General features: G+C 43.4%; 1 protein-coding gene across 1 annotated transcript; it reads left to right on the top strand.

Moving 5' to 3' along the window:
- Positions 1-592: 592 nt before the first annotated feature.
- On the top strand, positions 593-1,247 carry LOC125522328 (26.2 kDa heat shock protein, mitochondrial). The gene has a single exon (XM_087535390.1). It carries the CDS (start codon positions 596-598, stop codon positions 959-961), a length of 366 nt encoding a protein of 121 aa, XP_087391516.1. The 5' UTR covers positions 593-595; the 3' UTR covers positions 962-1,247.
- The last annotated feature ends 14,811 nt before the right edge of the window (positions 1,248-16,058 follow it).

Raw genomic sequence — 16,058 nt, 5'->3', positions numbered from 1 at the left:
TGCATGAAAAAAAGACTTATCTCAACATGTAACATACATGAGGGTTTTCATTATATTATGCTATATACATTTAATAAACATTTTACAACTATATAGTAATCAAGCACAATAAATTATATGTATTTATATTGTTAGCTTTTTATATTATTACTTCAAATATTCATGTTTCATACAACGAGTCACATTGAAATATGTTGCAAAATATTCCCGCAACAACGTGCGAGCTATCATCTAGTATACTGAATGCACCAGGTCATTTGATAATCAGACCTCTTCTCGCGGATATACAGGCCAACGCTTCCTTCCACGCTAGTAGGATATCACGTATTCACAGGAACTCAAATGTCAAAGCACGCACCAAGCAAGATTAGCAGGGAAAATCTAGCCTACAAGATTGACAATCACGTGCTTATGTCCAAACATAGGTCCGTGTCCAGGAAGGGGCATTCTTTGTGTATCTAGCGTGTCTCCGTTCATGCTACTTTATGTAAAATATGCTTAAAAGTAATAAAACTCCTTATGTTCAAAAATAAAATAAAATCAATCAAGCCAAGAATTGGAGGCCTAGTCACATCTCTCTGGTCCCATTAATCTGATGAAGGCCGGCCTCTCCTCCACTGCTGGGGCTGGCGCGTCGCGGCTCGGACGCTGGGTGGCCAAGGAGGACGACGACGCGGTGTACCTCAAGGTGCCGATGCCGGGGCTGACCAAGGATCACGTGGAGGTGCGCGCGGACAAGAACATCCTGGTGATCAAGGGCGAGGGCGAGAAGCAGCCCTGGGACGGCGACGGCGACGACTCCGAGGTGCCGAAGTACAACCGCCGCATCGAGGTGCCCGCTGCTGACGCGTACAAGATGGACAAGATCAAGGCCGAGATGAAGAATGGCGTGCTCTGGGTCACCCTGCTCAAGGTCAAGGAGGAGGAGCGCACGGACGTCTTCCACGTCAAGGTCGAGTAGTCCTTGTGGATGTGGTAGTGCTCATGGAAGACGCCTTGTTGATGTGGTCATGTTTGGTGTCTTGTTGATGTGTTCATGGAGGATGGCCGGCGAGAAGAGTGTGAGAGACGCCTTGTTGATGTGTTCATGTTTGGTGTCTTTCTTCCTTGTTTTGCTTCGTTGATCGTCTTGCATCGAGTAGGTGAAGTTGGCTGCGAACTCTGTTAGTTTCCTCAAGTTTGGCATATGATGAACTGATTTGGTGGTGAAATTGGTCAATTCTGTTAGTTTCCTCAAGTTTGGCATATGATGAACTGATTTGGTGGTGAAATTGGCCATGAAGCCTTGTTGATCTCCTTAAGTTTGGCGTGCTGGACTAAATTAGTGGTGAAATTGATCATGAACGGTGTTGATTGTATCAAGTTTGATCTCGCCTGTCTATCTTTTCTCGTTCTTGATCTGTATTGCTTTAAGCTTTCTGAAAAAGCTGGGCATTCATGCCTACTCTCTGAAACTTTGACTGATCTCCTCGAGTTTGACGTCATGGAGTTGGTGAACGGGCAGTTACGGGTCGATGATTTATCCTCTGTTTTACTTTGTCAGAAGAGTAACTGTTCGTGTTTGTGCTTGTAGCGTTTTTGTGTGCACAGTAACGGAATTTCAGTATGCACGACGAAATTGGTCAACAACTCTGTTGATTTCCTCAGTTCGACGTGATGAACTGAATTAGTGGTGAATGGGCAGTTACTCATTCTTGTTGCTTGCTGTTTCAGTCTGTAGGTATAGTATTCTTGCGAGCAGCCATATGAGATGGCCGTTTGTTTATCTCATGCTTTGTGATCTTCTTGGTGACAAACACAATCGGAATAGATTGTTTGTCTCATGCTTTGTGATTTTAAAATAGAATTGCAGTATGCACAACGAAAAGCAATTGGTTTTATCTTTGGCTTTCGGCGCTGCATCTTTTCCCCTTTTCTATTAGATTGAAGTCCAGCAGCGGGTTTTACTGTACATGATTTACCAGATGATCGCTGAGAGAGGGCGTGACAGGAACTGGAAAAATATACAATTATGCTCACGCTAGATCTCCCATGGAGGCATGGCGATTCCAGAGGCGATGAACCTGGAGGAGGTTGAACGCCCATTCGGGGTCGCATCGGCCAGTTCCATCGAGCGAACCCAAGCAACTGGGGTGATGTTCGGGCATCAAGTAGCCGCTGCGAACTCTTGCTAGGTCTTGGACAACCGACGGTGGAGCCGCAATCACATGAAGAAGCGACATTTGGGGAGAGGGGTCTTCCCAACAAACCGCAATGGCGAGGGTGCCAAATCCATGAACTGTCGTCTATAGGCCGAGGAGGTAGTGAAGTTCCACAAGCTGGGCCCAGTAGCGAAGCTAGCTCACTGGGCCAGGGTGGCCTACAGTGAGAATTGCTCATTTTTTTCTTTAGTTTTTCAACCTTGCAACCCAGGTTGGGCCGTGGCCCACCCGGCCATCCCTACCTCTGCCACTGGCTGGACCTCCAGCGGAAGATGCCGCCATGATCCGGGCGAAGAATGAAGGAGATCGCTCTGAAGTGCAGGTCAATGAAGTCCTGCAGAAGGGTGGAGGGGGCCGGCCTTAGCGGTGACGAATCAAGGCATCGTCCTGGATGGTATCCCAAAGTGTGCAATTCTTCCAACGAGATATGGTGAATAGCTTTGGCCAGAGACGGCGGGGCGACTCGGTCCCGTTCCACGTGTCTCGAAAAATCGATGTGCTTTCCTCATCCATTGTCGATCTTGGTCACAGAAGCAAAAATGTCTTGGTCTTGGGGGAGCGGGGCAACTCCATGCCACGACAGGGTAAGTTGACTGTAGTCTAAGTTGTAGCCTAGCTGAAATGATTCAGACTTGCACGCCGTGCCCATATTGAAGCCTGTGCGTGCATATATGTTGTTTTTTATTTTAAGATGAGAGAAGAAATGACAATGGGTTTTAGGTCGAGCTCGTTGCAATGCTTTATACAGAGAAAGACCTTTCATAAAGACTGTAATCCTTTGATCATTTCATATCTCTATTAGATTTGACTGTAGAAGATTAATTGTGAAGTGATATGCAACACCATTCACACAGGGAGTGTCTCCTTTCCCTGCATATCTGAAAGCTTGTACGGCTTCCCAATGATCAGGGAAACATAGAACACTTTTTTTGTGTGGATGATTGGCTATTATTGCTTCAGGAGGTTGCCTGGCTATCAGAGAGCGAGACTGAACAATGAATGGATAGTGCCATATGGCACACCGTCTTGTGCCGAGCTGCGCACCACCCATGAACACATCTTTGGAAAATTATTGCCGGGATTCATTGTACAATGCATATGCGAAAAATCAATTGATAGTGAGTGTTTCAGTAATTCAAGTAGTTCAAAGGAAACATTAATATTGATTAGGACAGTGGCCTAATTTATGATCTAGACGTGTACAAAAGTTGATCTAAAAGTGGTTACTTTTGTTCTATATGCCTTTTTCCCGTCACAACATGGCAAATATTAGAACAAACAACATAAATAATCATTTTAAATAGAAAACAATTAAATTTGGTGTACAAAGCTTGCATATGCAGGAGAGGACTATGTTGAGTTGAAAATAATTAATTGTAGCATTCATGGATTGCTGTAGACCAAAATTTGTTGCATATTAGCATTCATGGAAAGGTAATTTCGTTTACTTACCTATGCTCAAGCTAAACATGCAGAAAGCTTTAGCATTTATAAAGAGAGTGGCTTAATTTAGGATCTGAAAATTTCATGTGGGATTTGCCAATTTTGTCACCCATTTTTATTTATTTATTCAGAGGATTGAGCAGCTGAGAGGCTGTATACCTTAGTGATTTTCTTGTTGGACCTGCTGATCGGCATTTAAATGCTATACTTGTGTTTATTGTACACAACATGTGGAAGAAAAAAGATATATATATATGTGTTTATTACAAAGGAGGAACTGCAGAGAAAAGTGCAAAGAAGGAGCGACTATTAGCAGCCACAGAAAAGGGGATCTGTGGATGATCTACTATCTTTGTCCTCCTATATGTCCTTCAGAAAAAAATTGCTAAATTTGAATGGAAACATAGACTTTTGTAGCTACAAGTATAGATAACAAAAGGAGGAAGAAGATACCCCGTCGAATAACACACAAATAAAAACATCGATTCGGTATACGAACGAATAACCGGCAAAAAGAAAGAAAAGAAAACATAGTTGCTATAGAGAATTATTGGCTACGAAATTTCAGAGGTAATTAACAGTAATTAAAAAGAAAATAGCCGGTTAGAAAATACCCCGCCGGCCTGGAACATCGAAAAATAATTAATTGAAGGTATTTTTGACTTCATATGGGTGCTCAAACGACCAGTTACGGTCATATGGAACGCCGTCGTTCGCTTTGTGGAGACACTCATTGTGGTCGTCAGGTGAAACGACCGCTCGTACGAGCGCTAGGCTTTCTTTTGCTCCGATCCTCTTTTACTTGTGGCCATGAGCTCAGACGACTGGGGCGGTCGTATGGAACATCGTCTTTTCTCCTGGAGCAAAACTGCATAAAAATTTTGTGCTTCCTCCTCGCGTTAGGCAAATATCAATATTGCAATAAAATAAGAGCATATGTGCAACAAAATGCAGCCCACCAATATGGTATAAATTTTACTTACGAAAACCACACGAAACCAACTCAAATAGCAACTACTCAAAATTAAAAAAAAGTGTCAATGCAATCATGAATCCATCTAGACTCAAGACACAAACCTACGAAAGACACCTACAAACTTCCAGATTGCCTCCCAGCCTCCCGGGTAGTGCTTTCTTTAAAGCCATATAGCTAGGCTTCGGTGCTCCGTAAGGTCATCCACCCGAATTCCAAGGGATATCAACCCCGAGTTGGATGCCTACCTCCATCCGGGGTTTGGAGCACCTCATAGCAGAGCTCGGTCGAAGGTACACTCGCTCGTACGGTGCATTGGCATCATATATGTAAATTCATACTCACTCTTGGGCGAGTACCGATGCACCAAGCTAGTTGGAGATGTCTGAAAAATTAGCGGTTGCAACTTCACAATAACTTTATAATCAAGAGGATGAGGAGCTGCAGGTAAGTCATAGCCTTCATCTCATCAAGCTGCGCATTAATTATGTCAAAACAATTACAATTGGTGGGGGTTTCTGGACAACAGTTGTTCCGTCCTTCACCTCCATGATCCTCTGGATCATCATTTTCTGAACATTTTTTTCTTGTGGCTCGATGATAATTTCTTCATGTTCCTGCATAAGGTTATTTTCCTACGAAATATTGACTTGGGAGATGGCGGACATCCGCTTCTCATAGTTCATAACTAAAGAATTTTCATCAAAATTATAATCTAAACAAAATTTATAAACCTGCCCCCACAAAGTCTTCATGCTTAGTCACTGAAGTATATTCTTCGAGAAACTTGTCAATCCACTTTAAAAGCTCAAATGATCTAAGCAATAACATCATCTCCCCAATTACCTCAATATCTTCAGGAGGATATTCATCACGGTTGTATGCTCTCACAACCGGATGTGGGTGATCTCTACAACAAAAACTCATGTGGAAAATAGATTGGCACTGTATGCAACCTTTACGGATATCATTAGCTATAATGTCTAGTTTCATAAATGTCTCACCCATTTCCTTGCCTTTGTTAGTATTCCAATATTCTTGTAGTATCCTCTTTGTTTCATAGTGTCGTTCCACTGCAGCCTTTATGTCTTCGTCCCACATCTCAAAGCAAGACATATATATTTTTTCTATTTTTGGGTTAAGGGGGAAAACGGTAAGATAAATAGCAACAAACAGAAATAAACTAGGTGCGAGCGGGTAAGTAATGACCAAGCGCTATGCTCCCCGGCAACGGCGCCAGAAAATGCTTGGTGGCCTGCAAGTGCACATAGCTGTTGTAGCACTTCTATTGTGATAAGTGTTGAGCCCATGTGGAGGAAATAGGAAGGCACCACAAACTCTGCAACTACGTTGTCACTTTCATGTAGCCATGTATGTACCCAAACCGAAGTTTGAAAATAGTCTACTCTATCGTTGCTAGAAAAACTAGATAAGAAGGATAATTAACTAAATTATTAACAAGAATAGTAAATACAGTAAATAAAAGACACTAAGTTAGTAGGGACAATGCTTGAGTAGTAAGGTGTTCTCGAGGGTTCTGGAATCACTACCACATATGAACTATTATATCCTCTAGTAACTGATCAAATGCATAAGTGGGCGGAGCCGGGTACATAACACGTTCTACTCGAGGTAGACTTCGTGCCACGCACGCCACCATCATGGTCTCCCCCATAAGGTTACAACTAATGATAATTAAGGGCACTGGTAGAAAAAGGGCCTATGGTCCCGGTTCGTAAGGGCCTTTAGTCCCGGTTCCTGAACCGGGACTAAAGTGTCGGTACTAATGCCCCGACCCTTTAATCCCGGTTCAATCCAGAACCGGGACTGATGGGCCTCCACGTGGGCAGTGCGCAGAGCCCAGTCAGGAGACCCTTTGGTCCCGGTTGGTGGCACCAATCGGGACCAATAGGCATCCACGCGTCAGCATTTCTGTGGCTGGGGTTTTTGTTTTTTTTGAAAGGGGGGGGTTGGGGGTTTTGGGGGGTTAATTTAGGTGTTTCATATATTGTGTTAGTTAGCTATAATTAATAGAGAGAAGTGTCCTCTCTTATGTCCGTGCTTGGTCGACGCTACGTACTATACATACGTATAGAGAGGACTAGACACGCTGGCTAGCTAGTAAGCAAACGAAGGAAACAGAAGATCGTCATGAACATATATGCATACAGAGAGAAGTGATATCGACCACCTCTCCTTCTCCGAGAGATTGGTCGAACAACAAGTTTTCGTATATCTATCTGACACTACCGGCTACATATATACAATAATTATCTCTTACAAATATAATCATACGGACTCAGGGTCCACATAGAATTCTCCGTATTCAGGGATCACGTGGTCAAGAAAGAATGCCGCCAATTCCTCTTGAATTGCTCGCATGCGAGCTGGTGCTAGGAGTTCATCCCGCTTCCGAAACATCTAATTTGAAGAAGGGGGTCAATACATATATATATATATATGAATGAATGGAACTCAACACAAATGATGGTAATAAAATAAAATTGTGAATGTTGTTATTTACGTACTTCATATTGTTCGTTAGAGTACCCGCCCCGCTCACAGGTCGTGTGGCGGATGGACTCGCAGATGTAGTATCCACAGAAATCATTCCCTTGTTCCTGCCACAACCACTTTATAAGAAATAGAGGTCAATCAAACTGATAAGCAAGAATGCTAAATGGTATTGATGAAACTAGCGCTTGAATCACTAGGAGATGCGCGGAACATGCTACTATAGTACTTACTTTCGGGTATCTAAATTCCAGCTCCTTCGGCAGTCCCGGAACTGTTTTGGTGAATTTTCTCCAAACCCTGCCGGACAAAGAAAACAATTACTTGATATCAGGAAATGAACAAAGTTGCTGATATGGTGGATAATGATCGATTTAACTTACTTCTGGAGTATTTGAGTCATGTCTGCATAGTCCTGGGGATCTTTTCGTTTTGAGTCTAAGACGGTTACTAGTCCCTGCTCAAGCTTAATCTCTAGGAGAATATAGTGGAAACTGCACACGCATGCATAACTCATGAATTACATTACTATAACCTTGACTAATATATAAGGGAAACCGAATACGCACAAGACAGTAACACTCACCTGAAGTTGTAAGGAAAGAGTATTATATCTTTATTTTGATTTATTACGAACGATCGTAGCAAGTTGGCCTCGGTAGCTGTGGCATGAAGTTTAACCTGAATTGCATCTATGAGATATGTGTTAATGAACCCAATATCACCGACTTGTCTTTTCTTCAATTCGGCGATCTTCAATCTACATAATATAGTGAGGATGATTATAAATACATGCAATGAAAGAGCTAAGCTATATATAGAAACTTAATGACAGAAGTAGTACTACTTACAGACAGTAGCAGGCGACCGTTGTTTTATCGAGGGCCAATTGATTGAAAAACTGATAGAACTCCTCAAATGGAACAGGCAACAGATCAATTCCAACGAGGTCATGCTCCTTTTTAACTTTCACATACAAAGTACTCCTTCCCCCAGAGTCTCTGCAGATTTTCAAGTACCAATCATGCAATCTTCGCATCATCGTTGATAGAGATCTTTCATCTTTGACGAGAGGCTTCCCGTACTCGTATATTTGTATCTGCATGTCCATGGGTTCATAATGTACTTCGTCGGGCAGGTAATCTGCAAGATTGCTATAACCGGGCACCATCCTCGGATCATTAGTGACGTTGTGGTTAGGCACCTTGAGCGGGGGGCACGATTGCTTCGCTTGTTCGCCGAGCTGGGCAATTTGTTTCCCAGCTCGTCGTTCTTTCAGCCTTTGATCACTGACAGTACTTCCCGACCGCTCCGCTTCAGAAAATTCCTTTCCAATAATGCGGTCATAGTTTCCTTTCGGCGGATCAGACTTCGGTGGTTTTGTTAGGGCAGCCAGAGTGCGCTTCACTTTCACCCGATCTACCTTCTCCTCCGGAGGTGGATGTTTCTTTGCTTTCACCCCTTCAAAGAAGTTCCTCACTTCTTCTCGCGCGATCTCGGCGTTCTCCTCCAGGGATATATTAGTGCCAAACGTAGAACTAGCTACCTAATCATAGTAAGCTATCGGGAGGGGGTATATATCGACAACGACGACACTACATCTATGTCCCTCGACGACCCTCGTTCCCGATAAAAAAAGAGGAAGAAGAAGAAAAAAAAGAGGAGAAGAAAGAATAGAGGAGAAGAACCCTCGAACCATCGGCGACCCTGGAACCCTCGACCCCTAGACGACCCTCTTCTTCCTCTCATGTTCGAGAGGATCGCCGAAGGGTCGGGAGGTTGCCTAGTGTCAAAGGATTCAACAAAACCATGTCTTCATCATTAGGCGAAAGTAACATGTGCATGATGGTACGAAGCTCTTCAAAGTTGTTCTGGAACGGAGTCCCAGATAGGATAATTCGCTTTTTGGTACAAAGTTCAGAAAGAGCCTTCCGAATATCGCTATTTGGAAGGCCTTTGCTGAATTCGTACCAAAAGGCGGATTATTCTATCCGGGACTCCATTCCAGAACAACTTTGCAGAACTTCGTACCAACATGCCCTGGTTACTTCCGGCTAATGATGAAGGCATGGATTTCTTCAATACTTTGACACTAGGAAACCTCTCTCGACCCCTCGGCAATCCTCGACCCCTCGAACCCTCGACGACCCTGGAACCCTCGACCCCTAGACGACCCTCTTCTTCCTCTCATGTTCGAGAGGATCGCCGAGGGGTCGGGAGGTTGCCTAGTGTCAAAGGATTCAACAAAACCATGTCTTCATCATTAGGCGAAAGTAACATGTGCATGATGGTACGAAGCTCTTCAAAGTTGTTCTGAAACGGAGTCCCAGATAGGATAATTCGCTTTTTGGTACAAAGTTCAGAAAGAGCCTTCCGAATATCGCTATTTGGAAGGCCTTTGCTGAATTCGTACCAAAAGGCGGATTATTCTATCCGGGACTCCATTCCAGAACAACTTTGCAGAACTTCGTACCAACATGCCCTGGTTACTTCCGGCTAATGATGAAGGCATGGATTTCTTCAATACTTTTACACTAGGAAACCTCTCTCGACCCCTCGGCGATCCTCGACCCCTCGAACCCTCGACGACCCTGGAACCCTCGACCCCTAGACGACCCTGCTGGAACCCTCGACCCTCGAACCTATAGAACCCTCGAACCCTCGACCCTGAAACCCTCGACCCTTGACCCCTTAACGACCCTCGACCCTCTACCCTAGTTCCCGACCCTTGACCCCTCGAAGAGGAGAAATAAATAAGAAGAAGAAAAAAGAAGAAGAAGAAAAGGAGAAATAAATAAGAATAAGAAAAACCCTCGACCCCTCTTCTTTTCCTCTCCTCTTCTTCTTTCTTTCCTCTTCTTATTTTCTTCTTTCCTATCCTTCTTTTTCTAAAATTGTAATTTTTGCATATATAAAACTTTTCTAAAATTGTAACTTTCTATATAAAACTTTCCTATCGGGAGGGGGAGAAGATCGAAGAAAAAAAAGAAGAAAAAAAAGAGGAGAAGAAGAAAAAATAGAAAAAAAATTCTATTTTTTTCTTCTTCTCCTCTATTCCTTTCTTCTTCTCCTCTTCCTTTTCTTCCTCTCCTCGTCTTCTCCTTCTTCTTCTCCTTCTTTCTCTACTTATTTTCCTTTTCCTTATTTTACTTTTTCCTCTCCACTAACATAAAATGCACTAACCTAAAATGCAACAAACATAAAATGCACTAAAGAGGCTCAACTAACCTAAAATCAGTGATAAAATGCACTAACCTAAAATCGATATCTACTAACAACTTAAAAAAATTAATACATATATGAAAAAATGCATATATAAAAAAAACATCATCATATCATCAACAGAAAAAAAAACATCATCATATCATCAACAAAAAAAACATCATCATATCATCAACAGAAAAAAAACATCATCATATCATCAACATCATCATATCATCAACCTAAAGGGCGACGGGGCGGGGCGACGGCGGCGGGCTCGGGGCGGCGACGGGGCGGGGCGACGGCGGCGGGCGCGGGGCGACGACGGGCTCGGGGCGACGGCGCGGGGCGACGACGTATGGGCTCGGGGCGGCGACGGGGCGGGGCGGGGCGACGGCGGCGGGTGCGGGGCGACGGCGGCGGGCGCGGGGCGACGACGGGCTCGGGGCGGCGACGACGACGACGAACGGCCTGGGGGCGTCGGGGCGAATGGGAGCGGTTGGCCAAAATTTCACAAGTGGTGGCTTATATAGCCAGAGCAATGGTCCCGGTTCGTGCTACGACCCGGGACTAATGCTCCCTTTAGTCCGGGTTGGTGCGACGAACCGGGACCAAAGGCCAATTTTCGGCAGCCGAAAGGGCGGGAAGCGAAGGCCATTGGTCCCGGTTGGTGGCACCAACCGGGACTAAAGGGGGGCAATGGTCACGGTTGACCGTGACCATTGCCCCCCTTTAGTCCTGGTTGGTGCCACCAACCGGGACCAATGGCCTTGTGCTGCATCGCTAGCTGAAGTTTAGTCCCACATCGCTAGCTGAAGGGCGCCGGCACTTGTTTATAAGCGCTGTTGTGCCTCCCCATTCGAGCTCCTCTCTAATGCAGGCTTTCGGGCCTAAACTTGTTACTGCCTGTGGGCCTATTGGGCCTCTGCGGGCCTGAATCCTGGCCCATGTAGGGTTTCTAGTCGTATTCAGGCCGTGGAGGCCCAGTAGGTGGCATTTTTTTTGGTTTTTTCTTTTTTATTTCTACATTTTTTTTGGTTTTTTATTTTTTTTATTTCTACTTAAAACTAAATAATTACAGTTTTTTAGTGATTTCTTTTTTGCTTTTAGGTCACAAAAATTATAAACTTTATGTTAGTGCCATTAGTTTTAAATTTTGAATAGTTTAAATTTGAATTTTTAAAAATTTGTGTGAATCACTAGTTTATGAATAACTTTACTATAAAAATAGAATTTTTTTTCTATTTATTTTTTATTTATACTTACAACTAAATACTTATAGTTTTTTAGTGATTTCTTTTTGATTTTAGGTCACAAAAATTATAAACTTTCTGTTAGTGCCATTAGTTTTAAAATTTTGAATAGTTTAAATTTGAATTTTATAAAATTTGTGTGAATCACTAGTTTATGAATAACTTTACTATAAAAATAGAATTTTTTTTTTCTTCTTTGCTATTTATTTTTTATTTATACTTACAATTAAATACTTATAGTTTGATTTTAGGTCACAAAAATTATATTCTTTTTGCTATTGAAGAATATTATAGTTTTATTTTAGTTGATCATAACATAATATTTTAATTGATTGTTTTTATTTTCATAAAAGTTTTGTAGTTCATTCTGTTTGCTATTAATTCATTATTTGAGCTAAATGACTCTGAAATTGGAAAGCATTTCAAAATGAACTCTGAAAAGGTTAAAAATTGGCATGGTATCATAATTTCACCCACATAGCATGTGCATGTATAAAACGGACAATGGTAGCATGTTCGTCTGTTACAAATTTGGCATGGTATCATCATAATAGTTGTGGGAGAAAGTCTTCACTTTTTCTTCATTTGTGTCATTTGCTTATTGCGCCGTAACCATGGATAATCTTCATTGTTTATCAGGATGCTTGGGTCAACCTTGACATTGAAGGGAGGAATTTCATGAAACTTTTCATAATCTTCAGACATGTCTGTCTTGCCGTCCACTCCCAGGATGTCCCTTTTTCCTGAAAGAACTATGTGGCGCTTTGGCTCATCGTATGATGTATTCGCTTCCTTATCTTTTCTTTTTCTCGGTTTGGTAGACATGTCCTTCACATAGATAACATATGCCACATCATTGGCTAGGACGAACGGTTCGTCAGTGTACCCAAGATTTTTCAGATCCACTGTTGTCATTCCATACTGTGGGTCTACCTGTACCCCGCCGCCTAACAGATTGACCCATTTGCACTTAAACAAAGGGACCTTAAAATCAGGTCCGTAGTCAAGTTCCCATATGTCCACTATGTAACCATAATATGTGTCCTTTCCGCTCTCGGTTGCTGCATCAAAGCGGACACCGCTGTTTTGGTTGGTGCTCTTTTGATCTTGGGCGATCGTGTAAAATATATTCCCATTTATCTCGTATCCTTTGTAAGTCAATACAGTCAAAGATGGTCCCCTGGACAACAAGTACAACTCATCACAAACAGTGTTGTCACCTCTGAGACGTGTTTCCAACCAACTGCTGAAAGTCCTGATGTGTTCACATGTAATCCAGTCGTCGCATTGCTCCGGGTGTTTGGAGCGCAGACTGTTCTTGTGTTCATCGACATACGGGGTCACCAAGGTAGAGTTCTGTAGAACTGTGTAGTGTGCTTGAGACCAAGAATATCCGTCCCTGCATATTATTGAGTCTCTTCCAAGAGTGCCTTTTCCAGTCAGTCTCCCCTCATACCGCGATTTAGGGAGACCTATCTTGTTAAGGCCAGGAATGAAGTCAACACAAAACCCGATAACATCCTCTGTTTGATGGCCCATGGAGATGCTTCCTTCTGGCCTAGCGCGGTTACGGACATATTTCTTTAGGACTCCCATGAACCTCTCAAAGGGGAACATATTGTGTAGAAATACGGGCCCCAGGATGACAATCTCGTCGACTAGATGAACTAGGACGTGCGTCATGATATTGAAGAAGGATGGTGGGAACACCAGCTCGAAACTGACAAGACATTGCGCCACATCACTCCTTAGCCTTGGTACGATTTCTGGATCGATCACCTTCTGAGAGATTGCATTGAGGAATGCACATAGCTTCACAATGGCTAATCGGACGTTTTCCGGTAGAAGCCCCCTCAATGCAACCGGAAGCAGTTGCGTCATAATCACGTGGCAGTCATGAGACTTTAGGTTCTGAAACTTTTTCTCTGGCATATTTATTATTCCCTTTATATTCGACGAGAAGCCAGCCGTGACCTTCATACTGAGCAGGCATTCAAAGAAGATTTCTTTCTCTTCTTTCGTAAGAGCGTAGCTAGCAGGACCTTTATACTGCTTCGGAGGCATGCCGTCTTTTTCGTGCAAACGTTGCAGGTCCTCTCGTGCCTCAGGTGTATCTTTTGTCTTCCCATACACGCCCAAGAAGCCTAGCAGGTTCACGCAAAGGTTCTTCGTCACGTGCATCACGTCGATTGAGGAGCGGACCTCTAGGTCTTTCCAGTAGGGTAGGTCCCAAAATATAGATTTCTTCTTCCACATGGGTGCGTGTCCCTCAGCGTCATTCAGAACAGCTAGTCCACCGGGACCCTTTCCAAAGATTACGTAGTGTAAATCATTGACCATAGCAAGCACGTGATCACCGGTGCGCATGGCGGGCTTCTTCCGGTGATCTGCCTCGCCTTTGAAATGCTTGCCTTTCTTTCGACATTGATGGTTGGTCGGAAGAAATCGACGATGGCCCAGGTACACATTCTTCCTGCATTTGTCCAGGTATATACTTTCAGTGTCATCTAAACAGTGCGTGCATGCGTGGTATCCTTTGTTTGTCTGTCCTGAAAGGTTACTGAGAGCGGGCCAATCGTTGATGGTCATGAACAGCAATGCCTTAAGGTTAAATTCCTCCTGTCTGTGCTCATCCCACGTACGTACACCGTTTCCATTCCACAGCTATAAAAATTCTTCAACTAATGGCCTTAGGTACACATCAATTTCGTTGCCGGGTTGCTTAGGGCCTTGGATGAGAACTGGCATCATAATGAACTTCCGCTTCATGCACATCCAAGGAGGAAGGTTATACATACATAGAGTCACGGGCCAGGTGCTGTGATTGCTGCTCTGCTCCCCGAAAGTATTAATGCCATCCGCGCTTAAAGCAAACCATACATTCCTTGGGTCCTTTGCAAACTCATCCCAGTACTTTCTCTCGATTTTTCTCCACTGCGACCCGTCAGCGGGTGCTCTCAACTTCCCATCTTTCTTTCGGTTCTCACTGTGCCATCGCATCAACTTGGCATGCTCTTCGTTTCTGAACAGACGTTTCAACCGTGGTATTATAGGAGCATACCACATCACCTTCGCAGGAACCCTCTTCCCGAGGGGCTTGCCGTCAACATCACCAGGGTCATCTCGTCTGATCTTATACCGCAACGCACCGCATACTGGGCATGCGTTCAGATCCTTGTATGCACCGCGGTAGAGGATGCAGTCATTAGGGCATGCATGTATCTTCTCCACCTCCAATCCTAGAGGGCATACGACCTTCTTTGCTGCGTATGTACTGTCGGGCAATTCGTTATCCTTTGGAAGCTTCTTCTTCAATATTTTCAGTAGCTTCTCAAATCCTTTGTCAGCCACAGCATTCTCTGCCTTCCACTACAGCAATTCCAGTATGGTACCGAGCTTTGTGTTTCCATCTTCGCAATTGGGGTATAACCCTTTTTTGTGATCCTCTAACATGCGATCGAACTTCAGCTTCTCCTTTTGACTAATGCATTGCGTCCTTGCATCGACAATGACCCGGCGGAGATCATCATCATCGGGCACATCGTCTGGTTCCTCTTGATCTTCAACAGCTTCACCCGTGGCAGCATCATTGGGCACATCGTCTGGTTCCTCTTGATCTTCACCAGCTCCCCCCGTTGCAGCATCACCGTATTCAGGGGGCACATAGTTGTCATCGTACTCTTCTTCTTCGCCGTCTTCCATCATAACCCCTATTTCTCCGTGCCTCATCCAAACATTATAGTGTGGCATGAAACCCTTGTAAAGCAGGTGGGAGTGAAGGATTTTCCGGTTAGAGTAAGACCTCGTATTCCCACATTCAATGCATGGACAACACATAAAACCATTCTGCTTGTTTGCCTCAGCCGCATAGAGAAACTCATGCACGCCCTTAATGTACTCGCGGGTGTGTCTGTCACCTTACATCCATTGCCGGTTCATCTGCGTGCATTATATATAATTAAGTGTCCAAATTAATAGAAGTTCATCATCACATTAAAACCAAAGTGCATACATAGTTCTCATCTAACAACATATAGCTCTCCAGAGCATCTAATTAATTAAACCATACATTGAAACTATGTAAAACATTTCAATGCGAAAACAAATGCGATCATAATCACAACCAAGGTAACAATTGATCCAATGGCATAATGATACCAAGCCTCGGTATGAATGGCATATTTTCTAATCTTTCTAATCTTCAAGCGCATTGCATCCATCTTGATCTTGTGATCATCGACGACATCCGCAACATGCAACTCCAATATCATCTTCTCCTCCTCAATTTTTTTATTTTTTCCTTCAACAAATTGTTTTCTTCTTCAACTAAATTTAACCTCTCGACAATAGGGTCGGTTGGCATTTCCGATTCACATACATCCTAGATAAATAAAATCTATGTCACGTTGGTCGGCATAATTTTCATAAACAATAAATGAACCAATAGTTATAAAGATAATATACATACCAAAT

Source organism: Triticum urartu, chromosome 7A (genome assembly GCF_056163025.1).
Source record: "Triticum urartu cultivar PI428250 chromosome 7A, HENAU_Tu73, whole genome shotgun sequence".
NCBI lineage: Eukaryota > Viridiplantae > Streptophyta > Magnoliopsida > Poales > Poaceae > Triticum > Triticum urartu.
This window is presented reverse-complemented; position numbering and strand designations above follow the sequence as displayed.